The 19,019-nt window shown below is 37.6% G+C and overlaps 1 protein-coding gene and 1 pseudogene across 1 annotated transcript in view; both read left to right on the forward strand.

Annotated features, from left to right (window-relative positions):
- The window catches only part of MEIKIN (meiotic kinetochore factor), a 93,787-nt gene that overhangs the window by 7,383 nt on the left and 67,385 nt on the right, over positions 1–19,019 (forward strand). Inside the window, exons 5-7 of the mRNA XM_023514754.1 lie at positions 4,052–4,189; positions 10,242–10,361; positions 13,061–13,100. Of these exons, the coding sequence (XP_023370522.1) occupies positions 4,052–4,189; positions 10,242–10,361; positions 13,061–13,100 (298 nt within the window). The remainder of the gene's footprint in view (positions 1–4,051; positions 4,190–10,241; positions 10,362–13,060; positions 13,101–19,019) is intronic.
- Positions 4,979–5,512, forward strand: LOC111725993 (annotated as a pseudogene).

Genomic DNA, 19,019 nt, shown 5'->3' on the forward strand with positions numbered 1-19,019 from the left:
GCCTTAGCTGGTTGAGCTATAGGCGCCAAGCCAAGAAATCTTAAAAATCCATAGTTTTCACAGCTATGAAGATTCTATTGTATATTGAAAGTTTTTCAGATTCTCAGGGATATGAAAAAATGTGGTATCCATGAAATAAGTGCAGGCTACTATAAAAAGGAGTATTCAGAGAACAAAAATAATTTTTAAAAAATATGAAATCAGGTAATATTCTATAGAATTGGATGATAAATTTAAGAAAATATTCCAGAAAGTTGAACAAATATCAAAGAGAAGATAAAAAATCAAAGTAGTGGAAGTGGTGGCACAACTCTGTAAGTATATAAAATGGGTGAGATTTATGGTATGTTTATTACATTTTAATAAAGCTGTTATTTTAAAAAGAAAAATACTTAAAAGGCAAGTCCAAGAATTGTAACATCTGAAAAATAGTAGTTCCAGGCACTATAAAGTAAACAGAAAATTATTAAACACATAAAACTAGAAATTTTTTTAGAATTAAAAATGGTCATGAGTACATACAGTAGAATCTCTGTAAGCTGACCACCCAAGGGACTGTGACACACTGGTCAACATTACAGAGGTGATCAACATGAGGAACTAGGCCTACTGTACTGACATGTACTTGTGGTGCATGTCCAGTCTGTGAAATTTAGGTCAATTTAAGGAGGTGGTCAATGTTAGGAGGTCAGCTATGGAGGCTCTATTGTATATTGAAAGTCTTTTAGATTATAAACAGTATGAACAGATGTTGAGAGCCAGATTTGGACAAGGCAAACTAATTGTGTCCATCACAATAAATGGAAAAGTCCCATACTAAGGTGTATTATATAATTTTTAAAAACCCAAGATAAAAAGAAGAATCCTTAAGTTTTATTCAGAGAAAAAATAATCAGTTGCAATTAAGCAACCAAGAATATGAATGGCTCTTCAGATACCTCAGTAATGCATTAAAAAATATGAATGGCATTGGGCTTCTGAAGAATAACTCCAGGAACTAGAACATGGAAAAAATACATTTAAAATTCTGAAGAGAACTGATTTTGCAGAGGCAGGATAGATACCCACTGAAAATTTGATTTAAATTTTAAGACTGATAATGCTATCCACATACTGAGGGTACAGAAAGGTTTATTACTAAGGCTTTCTGGGGAGAAAGGTGGTTTCCAAGTAGGACCAAAAATGACTTGAGAGTGTAGGGAAAGAAGATTGGCCTATGGTATTGGTGATAGTTAGAGGGTGGGACCTGGTTGAGATTTCCTATGTATATGTTTGAACTTGCTACTATTGCCAAAAGGTGGAGCACTAAGGCTTTTATGTCACCTCACCCAGATACAGTGTAGAAGGGGAGGAGGGAATAGTAAGGTTTAAAAGCTGTCATGCATGTATCAAAAAGTGGCATCAGTCTCTTAAACATACTAACCTAGAATCCTTTATCCAGCCATGCTGTCACTCAAGTGTTGAGATAGTACAAAGGATTTTTATTTTTTGAGAAAGGGTCTGTCTTTCTTGCCTGGGCCAGAGTGTCACAATGTCATCTTAATTCAGTGTAACCTCAAACTCCTGCCTCAGCCTCCGAGTAGCTGGGACTACACATGGACATCACCATGACTGGCTAATTTTTAATTTTTTTTTTTTTTTTGTAGAGATAGGGTCTTCCTATTGCCCAAGTTGTTCTTGAACTCCTGGATTCAAGCAATTCTCCTGCCTTGGCCTCCCAAAGTGCCACCCAAACATGTAATTTTTAAATACACTTAAATTTCTAACTTGTGACACTAGAAACATTCTCCCACTGACATAGCATGAATATGTATATGTTATTTTCTCTGCCTAACTACCCATGTGGTGAGTTCAGGGCTTTTTATTTCTGAGCCTAGCTTGAGTTCTGGGGCATAGTAGAATGGGTAGCTTTGCCGTGGAGCTATTCATGAAAGTTTAAGAGTAGAAGGCAAGAAAGATATAGCAATACATGAGTGGAAAGGATGAAGGCAGAGTGAGAGAGTAAAAGAAAGTACAGGGTCAGAGCACTCTCAGGCAGCTGGAGTAATGGAAGCAAAGGATGCTCAGAGGGGCAGTCTACCTCTAAAAGCTGAGGAGGTGGAGAAGGATGGTAGATTGAGCCAGTCATTTTGGCTGTAGGAGGTAGCCAGGTAGGAGGAGATAAGGTGAGTGGAATAGGAGAAAAAGTTGTGGTCAGGTCAAAGGAGGAAGAATAAAGAATTGTCTCAAGTGGGTAATGGATGAGCAGAGATAAGCATAAGTCAGCTCCAGAGCAGGGGATAAAAGGTTTTCAGAAAAATCATCCCATTTGATTCCTCCCACCCACACACACACACCATTTTCTGTCAGTGTTGACCTCTATCTTGTCATATTAGAAGTATGTTTAATAAATGCTTACTAAATATAACAGAATATATTTTCCCCCTTTAAATCTTCTGGTTCTGCTCAACTTTTAATACTGTGCTCTATCCCCATCATTTATTAGACAGTTCTTTATTTTAGTCCACTTGTTGCATGACTTTAAGACCTCTGAATTGGCTGAGCGTGATGGCTCACACCTGTAATCCTAGCCTTCTGGAACACAAAGGCAGGTGGATCTTTTGAGCTCCAGAGTTCAGAGACCTGCTGGAGCAAGAGTGAGTCTTGTCTCTTTTAAAGAGAGTTATCTCAGCTACTTAGGAGGCTCAGGTAAGGGGATCACTTGAGCCCAAGAATTGGAGGTTGCTATGAGCTATTATGCCACGGCACTCTACCCAGAACACAGAGTCAGACTCTGTTTGGAAAAAAAAATAAAGACCTCTGAATATGGGAAGATTCTCTGTTCAAATATTTTGCTCATTTTCTTATCAAGATGTATGTTTTCATGTTACTGAGTTTTCAGAGTTCTTTATATTCTGGATTTAGCACATTTGCCACTGTTTTCTCCCTTCTCTGGGTTATCTTTTAATCTTAGTCTCTTAAAGAGAAGTTTCAAATTTTGGTAAGGTCCAGTTTATCTTTGCTGTTGTTTTATGAATTTTCTTTTTAGTGTTACATGAAGGAATCTTTACCTCAATGTCACAACTTTTCTCCTATGTTTTTTCCAGAAATTTTGTAGTTTTAGGATTTACATTTAGGTCTATGATCTATTTAGAGTTAAATTTCATATGATGAAAGGTATGTGTGCCAGGTGGTTTATTGTTGTCGTTATGATGTGTGGTTATCTTGTTGTTTCATGATTTGTTCAAAAGACTGTCCTTTCTCCATTGCATTGCCTTTACATCTTAAATCTAAAGTCAGTTGCTGCTATGTGTGTGAGTCTATTTCTGGGCTGTCTGTTCAATTCCTTTAATCTATTTGCCTATGTTTAGGCTCATTGTTTTTTAGATGGAATTACTAAAATAATGCTTTTCTCTCCTCAGCTATTTAGCTTGTAATTAGTAGGTTACTTAGATGTAAAACTTGAGTTTTTGAGCCAAGACTTTTTTTTTTTTTTTTAGACGGAGCCTCAGGCTATCCCCCTGGGTAGAGTGCCATGGCATCACAGCTCACAGCAACCTCCAACTCCTGGGCTCAAGCGAGTCTCCTGTCTCAGCCTCCCAAGTAGCTGGGACTACAGGCGCCCACCACAACGCCTGGCCATTTTTTTGGTTGCAGCCATCATTGTTGTTTGGCGGGCCCGGGCTGGGAATTCAAACCCGCCACCTTAGGTGTATGTGGCTGGCACCTTAGCCGCTTGAGTCACAGGCACCGAGCCTGAGCCAAGACTTAAAACTGAACCAAATTAGAGGGGGGAAGTAAGTTATAAAAGTAAAACTTTGAAAAACAATGAGGGGGGAGAAAAACAATGGAAGAGGATCATAATGTATTTTATCAACATCAACAATAGAGCTATTTTCTAAGATTCAGATTAAAATGTTTAAATATTATGCCATTTCAGTTGTATGTGGGAGCACTTTTAAATTCTTAGTATACAACTAAGTACATATATGTCTATAGATTTGAATTTTTATGATTTCAAGTCTTTTTTTCTATCAAAAAATTTTACCCATTTTTCTTTTTTATCCTACAGGATTAAGTTTGCAGCATGACATTTCCAGTTCTCTTCTGAGTTATTCAATTACAGACCCTTATACAGGATACAAGAGTTCTGAAGAGAGTTTAAGTAGCTTCCCTTCACCTGAACTGTTCAGAGGATCGGATTATTTAGGTGAGAAAATGATTGCAGTCTTAAATTGCTATACTTAGAAATTGTGCCTTTGTCCACAAATCTCCAATGAATAAAGGTGTCTTTTGAGAAGGTGTACTTCTTTTCTTTGTTACCATCTCCTTCCACTGACTAATATCCATTGGATCAAAGGATGAAGAAATGTCATTAAGCATTTACATGTAATACACATCTAGTTATTAATTTTGCACATAATGAATATTTGTTCTCTTGAACTATGGACTATCTTTTGTTTTCTGTATTTCTCTTACTTTTCAGCAAATAATGTGTTAGCTAGGCCAACTCCCTGCTTGAATTTTCTCTATAAATTAACACTTACTTGGACTTATTATATGTGTTAAATATTGACTTTGGTTAATGATGGAAGATTGAATACATGCCTTTATTTATACATTTCTGCAGTGGCAGAAAATGGCTTCCCTCCTTTTGAAGTTATAAACATATAAGGACAAAAAGAATTGGCTCATGCCTGTAATCCTAACACTTTGGGAGGCTAAGACTGGAGGATTGCTTGAGGCCAGGAGTTTGAGACCAGCTGGGTAACATAGTAAGACCCTGTCTCTACAAAAAATAAAATATGTTATCTCGGCATGGTAGTGTGTGTGCCTATAGGACTAGCTACTCAGGAGGCTGAGGCATGAGCATCACTTGAGTCCAGGAGATTGAGGCTGTAGTAAGTTTTGATTGTGCCACTGCATTCTAGCCTGGATGACAAAGGAAGATTTTATCTTAAAATAAATGAAGAAGATTTCTCTTGTACCCTGGTCTACAATGGCAGATGAAGCTACCTGGCATGTGGGGTCTGAGATCCCAGTGCTGAAGACTAATGCTGGACCCTAAGATTGGGAGTTGTGGGTGCAGCGACTGAAGGAAGAATACCAGTCTTATTCAGGTGGTTTGGAAAATGCTGGTACATCTATGATCTCAAATACAAGTTTGACATTGAATTTGACATTCCTATCACATATCCTACTACTGCTTCAAAAATTGCAGTTCCTGAGCTAGATGGAAAGACAGCAAAGATATATAGGGGTGGCAAAATATACCTGACCACTTTAAACCTTTGGGGGCAGGAACATGCCTAAGTTTGGACTAGTTCATCTCATGGCTCTGGGACTGGGTCCATGGCTGGAAGTGGAAATTCCTGATCTGATTCTGAAGGGTGTGATCTAGCACAAAGAGAAATGCAACCAAAGAAGGAGCAGGCCACTGAGGCCGGGCAGAGGGACTTTTGATAAGTTACCTTACTCTTTTAGTATGCTCCTTACTTACCCACCTGCTTCCTCCTACACCCCATGCCCCTAGTTGTTACTAAGTAGCTACAGTAGGCCTAGATGGAAAGAAAACAGACAAACAAACAAACAAACAAACAAAAAAACACCAAACAGTATTGCTACTGAGTTTCTCAGGCTGCAAAGGGAAGAGACTGGACTGGGCCTTGGAAAATCTAAAGGCAATTTGTATCTCTGGGGGAGCAATGTGAGACCCTGGAGGCACAGGGTGTAACTGAGATTACATACATGGCCTTTCTGGTTTCTGGAGCCAACCCATCAAAAAATGAAGAAGAAGAAAGTATAAAATTTGGACAGCTATAGGGCAGGTGGTCTGACACACTAGACTTCAGGAAAGCTGAGTCTTAAATCAACAATATGAATACCCCAGAAACAAGCCAGTTTACACCTGTAGTGTCATAGAAAAGCTCATAATTTGGCTGTGCCAAATACTTGTGAAAAGATGTCAGAAATACGAAAAATGTGATGACTGCTTTGAATTTCTTCTTCGAAGAGAGCCTAGAGATGTATGATGTTTTGAAAGAAGGGGACTCTGGACTAGAGGATTCTAGGTACTCTTCATAGCCAGGATGCTGTGGTATTTTGAAATGTGTTTGTTTCCCTGTAGTAGTAGTATATATTCATATCTTTTCCATACCTTTATAATGGGTAGAGTGACTCTTCTACTCTTCGACTTTGGGATTGGCCATGTCATTGCTTTGGGCAATAGGATATCAATGAACAAAACTTAAGAAAAGCAAAAAACCAAAAACTTATGAAAAGCTTTCAGATTTGGTTAGTTGAGCTTTTCCTATTGTCCTTTTGCTATTATTATAAGAATATATCCTAATTAGCTCTGCCTCTCTTGTGAAACCCTAGACTGAGAGATACAAAGCAGAGTAAGTCCTGGGGAAACTTCAGACAGTGGAGCGCTGCATCAGCTGATCTGCAAACCTATAAGCTGAAGCAGAGCTGCCCAAGCCAACCAGTAGAAATGGGAACTAAATGTTTTTTATTCTGTGCCACTGAGATTTTGGAACTGTTTACTATACAGCAAAAGCTGACTGCTGCAGATAATGTTCTGAACATAGAGAATTAAGTGAAAGTGTGTATCCTAAACTATGGGATCCGTTCATCCAGTGCCTATTCCCACCCCAGCCCAACAGCCCATTTCTCTACTTAGCTTCTTGGACTTGAACCTTCCAGATGGGAGAAAAATAGAAATTCTGTTCTCAGGAATCTGAGTAGCCTAAAAGAAATAATCACAAATATTGACCTCAGGAGTCCTTCAATTAAATTGACCAGTCAACACCAATGCAGTGAAAACAACTATTTGATAAGCCCCACTCAGGTTATAGGGTTTCCACATAGCCTTTTAAATATGTGCAGAGAGATAAGGATTACCAGACTTCTGAGGTAAACCTCTAACATGGAAAAAAAAAATCAAAATAAAACATAACAGCAGCATCAGTAAGATGTTGGAATAGGAAGCCCTGGATCTTCATGCTCCTCATCAACACACTATTTCAACAACAGTACATGCACCAATTCTGTTTGTGAGAAATCCAGAAACTAGTTGAGGGGCTCTTGTCTCTTAGGCAAGCCTGGACCAGCCACATTTAAACCAGTAGGAAAATTTAGAGACGTAACCTGCACCTCTGATACAGCACCATACAATTGGGAAGAAACTTCTAGCACTCAGCTTCTCCCTGATGGGAAAGAAAGGACTTGACCACATAGTCCTAAATTTACAGTGTTCTGAATTTTCTGAGGGATGCCTGAGGGAACTGACTATATCGTGCCTGTCTCAGAGTGCTTTTAGGACCAAACATGGGTGCTTGGTGACTGCTGAAATAACAGTTTGGTCCAGCATGCAAGCATTCACCATAGCCCCTCCACCTAGCTCAATGCAGAGCAAGTGGGCAACTCTACCCCCCTCACTCCCACTGCTTCCCCAGATCCCAAATTTTCCTTGGGAATTGAAAGAGTTGCATGATGCATCAATATTTCAACTTTTCCTGGGCTTTCTGTCTCAGTTCTTGTCAGTTCCCTTAGGCAGGCAGGACCTGATATATTCTGGGTTCCTAGAGGCTGCCAAGAACAAAGACAGTTGTTTGGATAGCACAAAGAGTTGAGTGGCCCACAGAATCTCAGGCTGGGCTGATTAGTGAGGGTGTTCTGAACGAGGCCAGTCTGTACCACTGGGAGAGGTGGTTGTTTTTTCTTATGTGCAGATACCAACACTAAGTGTCAAGGAAAATGAAGAACACAAAAACATGGTCTAAACAAAGGAACAAGATAAGCCCCATAAAATGACCCTAATGAAATGGAGATACAGGAATTATCCAACAGCTAATTCAAACTAATTCTCATAAAGATGCTTAATGAGGTTTGAAGAACAGTGCAAGAGAACAAAGGGAGAATTTCAAAAAACAGTAAGTTGTAAAAACAGCCAGACAGGAATCTTAGAGCTAAAGAGTACTATATTAGAACTTAAAAATTAAACAATGAGGTTTAATAGCAGACTAAACAAGAAGAATCAGTGAACTTGAACACAAGACATTTAAAATCATGCCATTAGAGAAGAAAAAAATTATGCATTATGGGAATCCAGAGAGAAAGGGCTAGAAAGCTTATTATTATTATTATCATTATTTCTACATCAGCCAGAGACCCTATTGAGAATTAAACTTACAATCCCTGTAGAAAGCTTATTGAAACAAGTAATGGCTGAAAACATCTCAAATTTAGGGAATAAAATGGACATTCAGATCCAGGAAAGCCAATGAACCTGAAGAAATATACTCTGAGACACACTATAATTGAATCATTAAAAGCCAAAGACAAGAATTTTGAAAGAAGCAACAGAAAAAGGACTTGACATAGAAGGAATACCTAATAAAATTAGGAGCCAATTTCTCAGCAGAAACTTTATAGGTGAGAGGAGAATGGCATGATATATTCAACGTGCTGAAAGAAAAATTATCAACCAAGGATCCTATGCTCAGCCACAGTTTTTCAAAAATGAGAGATAAGTACTATTCCTGACAAACAAAAGCTGATGGAGTTCATCACCACTAGACCTGCCTTATAAGAAATGCTAAAGGAAGTTCTTCAGGTTGAAACTTAAGAACACTAAACAGCAACACAAAACTATAAAGCTATAAAGACAATAGTATGTCTTTATCAATGTGGTAAATTTCTGTTATCCAGAACTCAAGCAACTGGCACTCGCTAGCAACCATCATTCAAAGTTGAGGAGCTTTCCCAGAAAAAAAGATAAGTAAAAAAAAGAGGAAAAAATGTTTTAAAAGATGGAAATTTGGAGAAAAAAGATGGAGAAACTGGGTGCGCCCGTGGCTCAAAGGGGTAGGGCGCCAGCCCCATATGCTGGAGGTGGTGGGTTCGAACCCAGCCCTGGCCAGAAAAAAAAAAAAAAAAAAAATGGAAAAACAGTACATGAAATCTGGTATCAAGTAATAGAGTTCCAGAAAAACACAATGAAGTAAAACTGAGAGAAGAATATTATCAAAGATAATTCAAGAACATTTTCTGGAGCTAACAAATATTAATTTCCAGGTTAAAGGGCCAACAGTACACCGAGTGCAATAGATGAAAAACACCAAGGTGCAGCGTTGTGAAAATTCAGAACACCAGGGATTGGAATATTGGTCTAACTGAATATGTTATATAACAGTTTGGGAACAATGGGAGAGGTGGGAAGGATGAGGATGAGGGGTGTAAGAGGGAATAGCCTCATTATTATATAGTGAGAAGTCAATAGGAAAGTTAAAACTAATGTCAATAGCAATTTAAGTACAATAATCCTTCTGTATCTCTGGAAGATTGGTTCCAGGGCCTCCCTCAGATAATAAAATCTATGAATGCTCAAGTCTCATATAAAATGGCATAGAATTTGATGGTTTTCTGGGTTTTTTTATTATGGCACCATCATAGCTTACAGCAACCTCAAACTTTTGGGCTCAAGCAATCCTCTTGCCTCAGCTTCTGCAGTAGCTGGGACTAGAGGTGCCCACCCTAAAGCCCAGCTAATTTTTCTATTTTTAGTACAGACAAGGTCTCGCTTTTGATCAGATCAAACTCCTGAGCTCAAGCAATCTGCCTGTCTCAGGGCTCCCAGTGTGCTAGGATCATAACCTTGACCACCACACCTAGCCAAAATGGCATAGGATTTGTATAGAACCAATACATAACCTCCTTTATTCTTTATATCCTGTCTAGGTTACTTGGAATATCTAATGCAGTGTAAGTGTTATGTAAATAGTTGTTAAACTGTATTGTTTGGGGAATAATGATGAGGAACAAAAGTCTGTATGTTTAGTAAAGATGCAGTTTTTTTCCTAGTATTTTTGCTCTGTGATTAGTTGCATCTGTAGGTGCAGGACCTATAGATAAGAAGGGCCAACTGTATGCTATTTAGTGATATGATTTTTAATGGGACATAGCTAAAACTTACACATAACATATGAGAATCAGCTCACATGTATGTGGTTTGTCCCTTAGGTCAATTATCTTTATGAAGCAAAAATCAAAGGAAGGCCTGGTTATAGAAATAGAATAGGCCATAGGTTATTTACTATCTTGATGCCATCAAGTCTTATTTTTTGTTCTGTCTTGTCAAAACCTTCTTCAGTTATCAGGTTGGCAGAGGCTGGGACCCTAAGTTGAGGAGGTAGATAGGGAAAGTAGCCCTTGTAGGCTGTTGTTCAGAGTTTTTTGCCATTTTCTCTTTGCTTTTTCAGACTGGGAATGTCTCAACTTGAAAGACCACATGCAGTGGAAGAATTCCACTCTTCTGGATACCAGTAAAGCAGTAACAATAGAGAAGGCACCACAATTTTCAAATCTCTCAGCAATTTTAAGTGAGTTTCACAGCACAGAGGAACATTCTTTATGTATGTTAGAAAAACAAAATATTTTTTCTCTTGAGTGAATTCTAAGCTATATTTATCAGTTGGATTGCCTTTGGCTATAAATTATATCTAACAGTAGCTTGAGTACATATAGGTTTGCTTTTTAAAAAAATTTAACAAATAGGGCAGCGCCTGTGGCTCAGTGGATAGGGCGCTGGCCCCATATACCAAGGGTGGCAGGTTCAAACCCACCTCCGACCAAATAGCAACAAAAAAATAGCTGGGCATTGTGGTGGGTGCCTGTAGTCCCAGCTACTCAGGAGGCTGAGGCAAGAGAATTGCCTAGGCCTAGGAGTTGGAGGTTGCTGTGAGCTGTGTGATGCCACGGCACTCTACTGAGGGTGATAAAGTGAGATTCTGTCTCTACAAAAAAAAAAAAAAAAAAAAATTAACAAACATTTTTAAGAGATAAGGTCTGGCCATGTTTCTCAGGCTGGATACAAGCTACTGAACTCAGCCTCCCAAGTAGCTGGGACTACAGGCAAGTGTCACTGTTCCTGGTTGGATTTACTTTTTTTTATAACTTTCTATTCTGAACTAATTTTAAACTTGTATAAAAATTGCAAAAATAAATATTGGGGATTCCTGTAAATGTCTTACCCAGCTGCTTTCTCTAATGTTATCTTAGAAACCTTAGTACAATGATCAGAACCAAGATATGCTTTTTTTTTTGAGACAGAGTGTCACTATGTCACTATGTCACTCTTGGTAGAGGGCTGTGGTGTCACGCTACCTCAAACTCTCAGGCTTAAGCAATTCTCTTGCCTCAGCCTCCCAAGTAGCTGGGACTACAGGCACCTGCCACAATGCTTGGCTATTTTATGTTGTTATTGTCATTGTTGTTTAGGAGGCCTGTGCTGGGCTCGAACCCACCACCCCTGGTGCATGTGGCTGGCACCCTAAACACTAAGCTACGGGCACTGAGCCCAGGATATGCATGTTAACGTTGGTATAAAACTACCTACTAAACTATAGACCTCATTCAAATTTTACCAGTTTTTCCATTAATGTTTTTTCTTTTATTTCAGCATCCTATACTGGATCCCCCACTGTGTTTAATTATTATTTTCCTTAGTCTCTCACAGTTTGTAACAGTTCCCTAATCTTTCATGATCGTGATACTTTTGAAGATTACTGATCAGTTATTTTGTTGAATGTCCCTCAGTTTGGATTTGTGTTGATGTTTTTTCATGATTGTAATTAGGTTATGCAATTTTTAGTAAAAATACTATGGAAATGATATTTTGCCCTCATCAGTGCATCAGATCAGATCATAGGCTTTATGATGTCATTATTTGGTATTACTATTGTTGTTAAATTTTGTTACTTGGTTAAGATAGTGTCTGCTTGGTTTCTCCAAGGTAAAGTTACTATTTTTCCCTTTGTAATTAATAAATAATTTAGACAAAGGTAGTTTGAGATTATAAATTCTGTTTCTCCTCAACTTAAGTTCCCTAATTTTAGCAGCCACCAGAGAACTAGTCAACTGCAACCCTTATGACTATAGTGTTTGTCTAATGATGATTTATAGTCTACTCTTTCATGCTACATTTATTGATTGGAATTCTACTGTAAAAGAAGAACTCTTTTCTGCCATTTGTTTAATTACTTATACTAATGTGAACTCATAGATACTTAACTTTATTCCATGAGCCAAAATCTAATACTTTCATTATTTATTTATTTGTTTATTTAATTCTAGTAGATAATTAAAGTAGTTTTGGAAGTTTTAAACCTAGACCCCTGTGAGAAACATGTTTATTAAATAGATTACAGTATTTATGTATAGTTCTTTTTTGTGTTCAGTCAAAATACTAACTTTCCAAAGTTACATATGTTACTGCTAGTTCTCTTTTTCCCTGTACTCTTATCCAAGTATGTAGGTGCCTGTATTCCCAAGTAATTGGGAGGCTGAGGCAGGAAGATGACTTGAGTTTATAGTGAGCTATGATGACACCACTGTACTTTAGCCTGGGCAACAAAGTTAGGCCCTGTCTCTGAAATGAAATGAAGTGAAGATAAGAAATTGGTGTATTTGCCTGACAGGATTGTTGTAAGAATTAAGTGAGATAATAGATATAAAAAGACCTCAAAAATTATAAAGAACTATCCAAATACAAGGCAACTGATTCATGTATCTCATGCAATTTTGCGTCTTTTTTTACTTTTATATTTTGAAAGTACTTTTATCTAATTTAAGTGACAGACATAAAAAATATATAAAAAATAAAAGTATGGGCCAGGTGTGGTGGCTCACGCTGGTAATCCTACTGCTCTGGGAAGCTGAGGTGGGAGGATCACTTGAGCTCAGGAGTTCAAGACCAGCCTGAGCAAGAGGGAGACACTGTCTCTACTAAAGATGGAAATATTAGCTGGGTGTTGTGGCAGGCCCCGGTAGAGCCAGCTACTCAGGAGGCTGAGGCCAGAGGATCACTTGAGTGCAAGATTTTGAGGTTGCTGTGAGGTAGGACGCCACTGGCACTCTACCGAGGGTGACAGAGTGAGACTCTGTCTCAAAAAAAATATAAAAATAAACTGCACCGTCACCATGTGTTGGGAGAAATATTTATTTTCACCTAGAGTAATTTTAGCCCCTAGTTTGTCATTGAATTATATTTCTAACTGAGTTTTAAAATTTCTTCTCCTAGATACCTCTTCAGAAGATTATCAGAAGTTTCATAAAAAAAAGTAAGAACTAAAATTTTAAAGTTATTGTGCATTTTAGAATCTTATATTCTAATAGTTATTAATAGTTATATGGCAAGTATGATTGTGAGTCCACAATCAGGTGTTCATTAATTCAGTATTTGTTGAGGAATCACTATGTCTCGGGACTGTTATAATTGCTAGAAATATGGTAGTGAACAGGTTGATTGAAAATAAAATCTCTGCCCTGACGTTGTCCACATTCTAGTTGGAGGAAATGGACAATAAACAAATAAATATGAAATTTATACTGTGCCATATATTGATGAATGCTGTGGAGAAATATAAAGCAAGGTGGAACCTAGGGAATACTGATATGGAGATTTTCTCTTTTATACATTTGGTTAGGGACGTCATCATTGAAAGATAGTATTTGAGCAGAACCTAAAGAAATACATAGAACAAGCTATGTGGCTCATTGTTTCAGGTAGACAGGTAGAAGGAATAGCTAGAGAAAGGCCGTGAGGCAAGAAGTCCTGGGCGTCTGGAATGGAGAGAGGTAGGAGATGAAGTGAGAGAAGAAGCAGGAAGCCAGACCATATAAAGCAGGGGTCCTTAAACTTTTTAAACAGGAGGCCAGTTCACTGTCCCTCAGAGCATTGGAAGGCTGGACTGCGGGCCCCGGGACCAGTTGGCTGCTAAGCAGGACAGGCAGCAGCGGCAAAAACACCTGGCGGGCCAGATAAATGTCCTAGGTGGGCTGCATGTGGCGCGCAGGCTGTAGTTTGAGGACGCCTGATGTAAAGCATTGTAGACCAAGGTAGGTGAATTGGGAGGCCTTTGAAGAATGAATGACTTAGGTTTCAGTAGAATCACCCTGGCTGCTGTGATGAGAATAGGCAAGAAAGTAGGGGAAGAAGGAAATAGAATGATTATAGTTAGGAGACTATTGTGCTAATAGGCAAAAAATATTGGAGTATGAATCAGAATGATAAGAGTAGAGGTAGTGAGATGTGGTATTGAAAATATTGTGAAAGTAGAACTAACAGTATCTGTTAATGTACTGAATGGTGGGATGTGAGAGAAGGCATTCAAGGCTGATTCAACAGCTTTTTTTTTTTTATGTTTGATTCCACTGTTTTAATTTAATAGTAGATCTATAAAATAAGATTTTATGAAACTCTTCTGATTTATTTTTGTATTTTTATATTTGTATTTTTATATTTTAATATATCTAAGCTCCATTTTGTAGAAGCTTGTCAAACATTTTATGAATTTACTTTGGTCTTAATACCAATGCAAATTTGGATGTTAAGCTTAATGTACTGATTTTAATAAATTTATCTATCTATCTGTCTATCTCTTTATTTATTTTGAGACAGAGTCTCACTCTGTCACCCTAAGTAGAGTGCTGAATCATCATTGTAGCTCACAGCAACTTCAAACTCTTGGACACAAGCCATCATCCTGCCTCAGCCTCCCAAGTAGCTGGGACTATAGGCATTCACCACCATGCTCGGCTCGTTTCTCTATTTTTAATAGAGGCAGGGTCTCACTTTTGTTCAGGCTGGTCTGGAACTCCTAAGCTAAAACAATCTACCTGCCTCAGCCTCCCAGAGTGACAGGTGTGAGCCCCTGTACCCGACCTGATTTCAATAACTTTAATCCTGCTTTTTCCTTCCTTGATTTCCTTTAAGTCTTGCTTCCTGATAGTTTGTAAAATTGACATTTTATTCTAGTCCATGAACAATTGCAAAAATTATTTCTCTTTCTTCCTTAAAGTAAGAAGGCTATAAGTTACTTTTTCATTGTTTTAAATTTATACCACATGAAACGCAATATTATGGGGAAATTAATTAATACTTGAGGATCACAAATGATTGTATCATGTTGCTAAACTCCATTAGGCTTCTAATCTAATTTTTTTTATTTTTTAGAGACAGAGTCTCACTTTGTCTGAAATAATTTTTGTTCTTTGTGAATTACCAAAAAGTTACTGCTCTCCATGTACAGGATTCCCTAGTGGATTAGGATTTTCCACCACATATGCACTGATTACTTGTAACTCTGTAAAAGGTTGAGGACAGATTGACCTTTGCTGACCCTTGGGAGCTAATGGCTATAGTTTATTCATATAATGTTTCTAAAAACACTGTATCTTTTAGTATTTATTTCAAGCAAATTTGTATTAATGGATTTTTTAAAATAATGATGCCAGTACCTCTTGTTTTTGAGATTCTTTAACAAAAAAGAGTGGTGTTGCCATTTAGTAAGATGGAGAAGACTAAGGAGAAATATATTACTGGGGAAGAATTTAATTTGGAGCTTATGGTTGAATAATAGGGTATATATGAGAGATATAGAATCTAAGTTCAAGGATCATGAGGGCTTGGAATTTTATTTTATCCTAAATGTGATAAGGGCCTCTAAAAGATTTTCTGTAGAACTATAGCATATAACGAATTTTTAAAAGCACCTTAACCCTCACACTATTTGAAGGGATTTATAGAACATTTATGTAAGTTTAAAAACAAAGTTAGGAGACACCATTAAGAAAGTGAAAAGGCTACCATAGAATGGGAGAAACTATTTGCAGATCGTATATCTGAAATGGGACTTATGTCTAAAATGTAAAAAGAGCTCTTATAGCTCAACAGCGAAAGGACAAATAATCCAGTTTAAAAATAGGCAAAGGATATGAAAAGACATTTCCCCAATGGTCAATAAAAGATAAAAGGCAAATTAAAACAATGAGCTACTACTTCATACCCACTAGGATGGCTATAATCAAAGACAGATAAAAAACGTTAGCTTGAATGTGAAGAAATTGGAACAGTTATGGCTCACTGGTGGGAATTTAAATAGTCATGCTTCCTTTAGTTTGGCAGTTCCTCAAAATGGTAAACACATTTTACCCATCAGTCTACTCCTAGGTATATACAACTGAGAGAAATAAAAACATAAACATAGGCAAAAACTGCTATGTAAATGTTGACAGCCTTATTCATAATAGGAAAAAAGTGAAAACAGCCCAAACGTCCATCTACTGGATAACTGGAAAACGTCCATCTAATGGATAAATAAAAGGTGGTGTAGACATACAATGTAATATTATTCATGAATAAAAGGAAGTATAATATTAGTATAGGCTCCAAAATGGATGAACCCTGCAAACATGATAAGTGAAAGAAGCCAGTCAGAAAATGCCATGTATTTTCTGATTCCATTCATATGAAATGTCTATAATACACAAATTTATAAAGGTAGAAAACAGATTAGTGATTGCCTAAAGCTGAGAGGCTTGAAAAGAAATGGAGATTAACTGCTAACAGGTACATGGTATCCTTTAGGGGGGATGAAAGTGCTCTAAAATTTGTTGTGATGATGGTTGTACAACTTTATATGTAATAAAAACCATTAAATTATAGAATTTAAATGGGTGAAGTCTATAGTATGTGAATTATATTTCAGTAAAGTTGTAAAAAAGGAAACCAAGGAAATATGATTTTTAATAGGAGATCCAGATAAAAGGAAAGGGAATTAGAAAAAAATAAGCCAGAAGAGTTAGGAATAAAATGCTTTAACCTTGAGCCAGATTTTAGCACTGAGCTATCTAGGATACAAGGAAGAAGTCTACAGCTATTTGATAGATTTCATTTTCTAAAAAATAATCACATATGGCTCTTACTGTCTTATAACTGGGATCTTTGCCAGAATTACATAGCAAACAGTACAATGTTGTCTTCTTTGGTGGGAGTCTAAAATGTATGTTTTCTGTGCTGATGGGAGTGTGGGGGTGAGGATTGATACCCTTTTTGTTGTTGTTGTTTGAGACAGGATTTTGCTTTGTCACCCAGGTAGAGTACAGTGATGTCATCATCACTCATTGTAACCTCCAACTCCTAGGCTTGAGCGATCCTCCTACCTCAGTTTCCTGAGTAGCTGGAACTACAGGTGTGCACTACCATATCTGGCTAATTTTTCTATTTTTTTTTATACAAATGGGTGTCTTGCCCTTGCTCAGGCAGGTCTCAAACTCCTGGCCTCAAGCAGTCCTCCTGCCTTGGTCTCCCAAAGTGCTAGGATCACAGGTGTAAATCACTGTGCCCAGCCTTAACGTATTTTTGTGTGTAGATTTTTGTGGAACTTTTGTATTACTCAATCAAAATTCTTACCTATTATCCTTCTTCACAGAGATGTACATGATTAGGTAATCCGTCTTAGGGCAGTCACTCTTGGAGAAAAGAAAAAGATGAATTAGAAGGAATATTTAAATTGAAGGGGTGACTACCATACCATTCCAAGGGGGCAGGGTGAAGATCTGAACTTCAACAGCAGTGGTAGCAGAAAGGAAAACTATGAGAACAATTAAGGATGGATAGTCAGTAGTTCAAATCAGTTACTAACTGATTCGAAGAAGATGGAATCCAAGTTGGCCCTCAACCCTCTGACTTAGCAAACTAGATGACTGATAACATATTCACTAGGTGAGAAAACATAATTGAAAAACACGAGAGAGTTGGGATGACACTAAAATACCTATAACACTTTGAAGTGGAGATGTCCAGCAAGGAGTTAGAGGTCCCAACTTGGAGAGCAAGGAAAAGGTCCTGGGCTGAAGGCATAAGTTGTCTCCTTGGGAATGTATGGAGAGTGATAAGTGAACAGCAGTAATGTGATGCCCTTTTATTAAATATGTTGCTTGTATCTGAATGGCAAGAAATTTCTGAAGGAAAAAAAATCTACTGACTGTACTCTTGGGTGAATTGTTCTTCAGTGAATGAGTGTAAAAATTGTATAGGTAAATGACTAAAGCCCAGAAATGACAATAGACTCACTTAAAAAAAAAATCCCTTACACAATTTGCAATGTAATATATAGTTAAGAAAGAAGAAGTGATATTTGGATAATAACAATATTAGATTGTGCATAGTTATCTCTGGGGACCCTGCAGCCTTCTGATTTCAAGGTCATCCTATATTAAGCATCATAGGAGGCAAGAAAACCTTCATGTTTCTCTACTGCATTCCTTTTATTAACAACAAAAGGATTTGTTTTGTGAAATTTGGATTCAGTCAAAAGGCCACACTTACAGACCATAATGGTCACAAGTTTCCTTAAGACTGCAGGTTCTCCACCCCTGTCAGACATTAGGCATTCTCTTTAATTAAATAGCACTTTCACAAAGTTAAAACCCTACGACTTTGACATACTGTGTTTCCCCGAAAATAAGACCTACCCCCCAAAATAAGCCCTAGCAGGATTTCTATGCATTTGTTAAATATAAGCCCTACCCTGATAATAAGACCTAGTAATGCTCCATGCATTTAGGCATGGAGCAGTAAGGAGGACTGGAATACCTTTTATCTGCCACAGCTTCTTTCTCTGAGCCATTGGCACTTGCACTGGTGTGCATGTGGTAACCGCTGTCACAGGCATCCTCTTGTGCATGTGTGAATGGCTAGGGGAAAGGAGTTCATGCATCACTAGCGTCAGCCCCACCAACAAGGTCAGCTCACCCTGTCAGGTTCCAGAAGAAGATGACTTAACTATATTTGAATAAATGTAGATTGTTGTATTATACTTAATAAAAATAAGACATCCCCTGAAAATAAGCCCTAGAGTGTCTTCTTGAGAAAAAATAAATATAAGACTGTCTTATTTTGGGGGAAACATGGGTAGTAGCTAATGGAGAAAAGGAATTTTATTTACATTGTTGTTCCCATATATTGAAATGAAGCAAATATAATAGAACACTTATTATGTGTATCTGATCCTGTTTCCTATCTCCCCTAAATGCTATCCGTTCTTTAAAATGTTAACCTACCACTTGTACATGTGAAGAAAATATAGTTTTATTTTTTACAAAGATAACTGGTCTAAACTTCTCATAGGCCCTCATCACCCTTTTCTTATATTTAGTTTGGAAATGATGAGTTAAACTTAACTATCATTCAGTTT

Source organism: Otolemur garnettii, unplaced genomic scaffold (assembly GCF_000181295.1).
Source record: "Otolemur garnettii isolate 467f Iridium unplaced genomic scaffold, OtoGar3 scaffold00003, whole genome shotgun sequence".
In the NCBI taxonomy this organism is placed as follows: domain Eukaryota; kingdom Metazoa; phylum Chordata; class Mammalia; order Primates; family Galagidae; genus Otolemur; species Otolemur garnettii.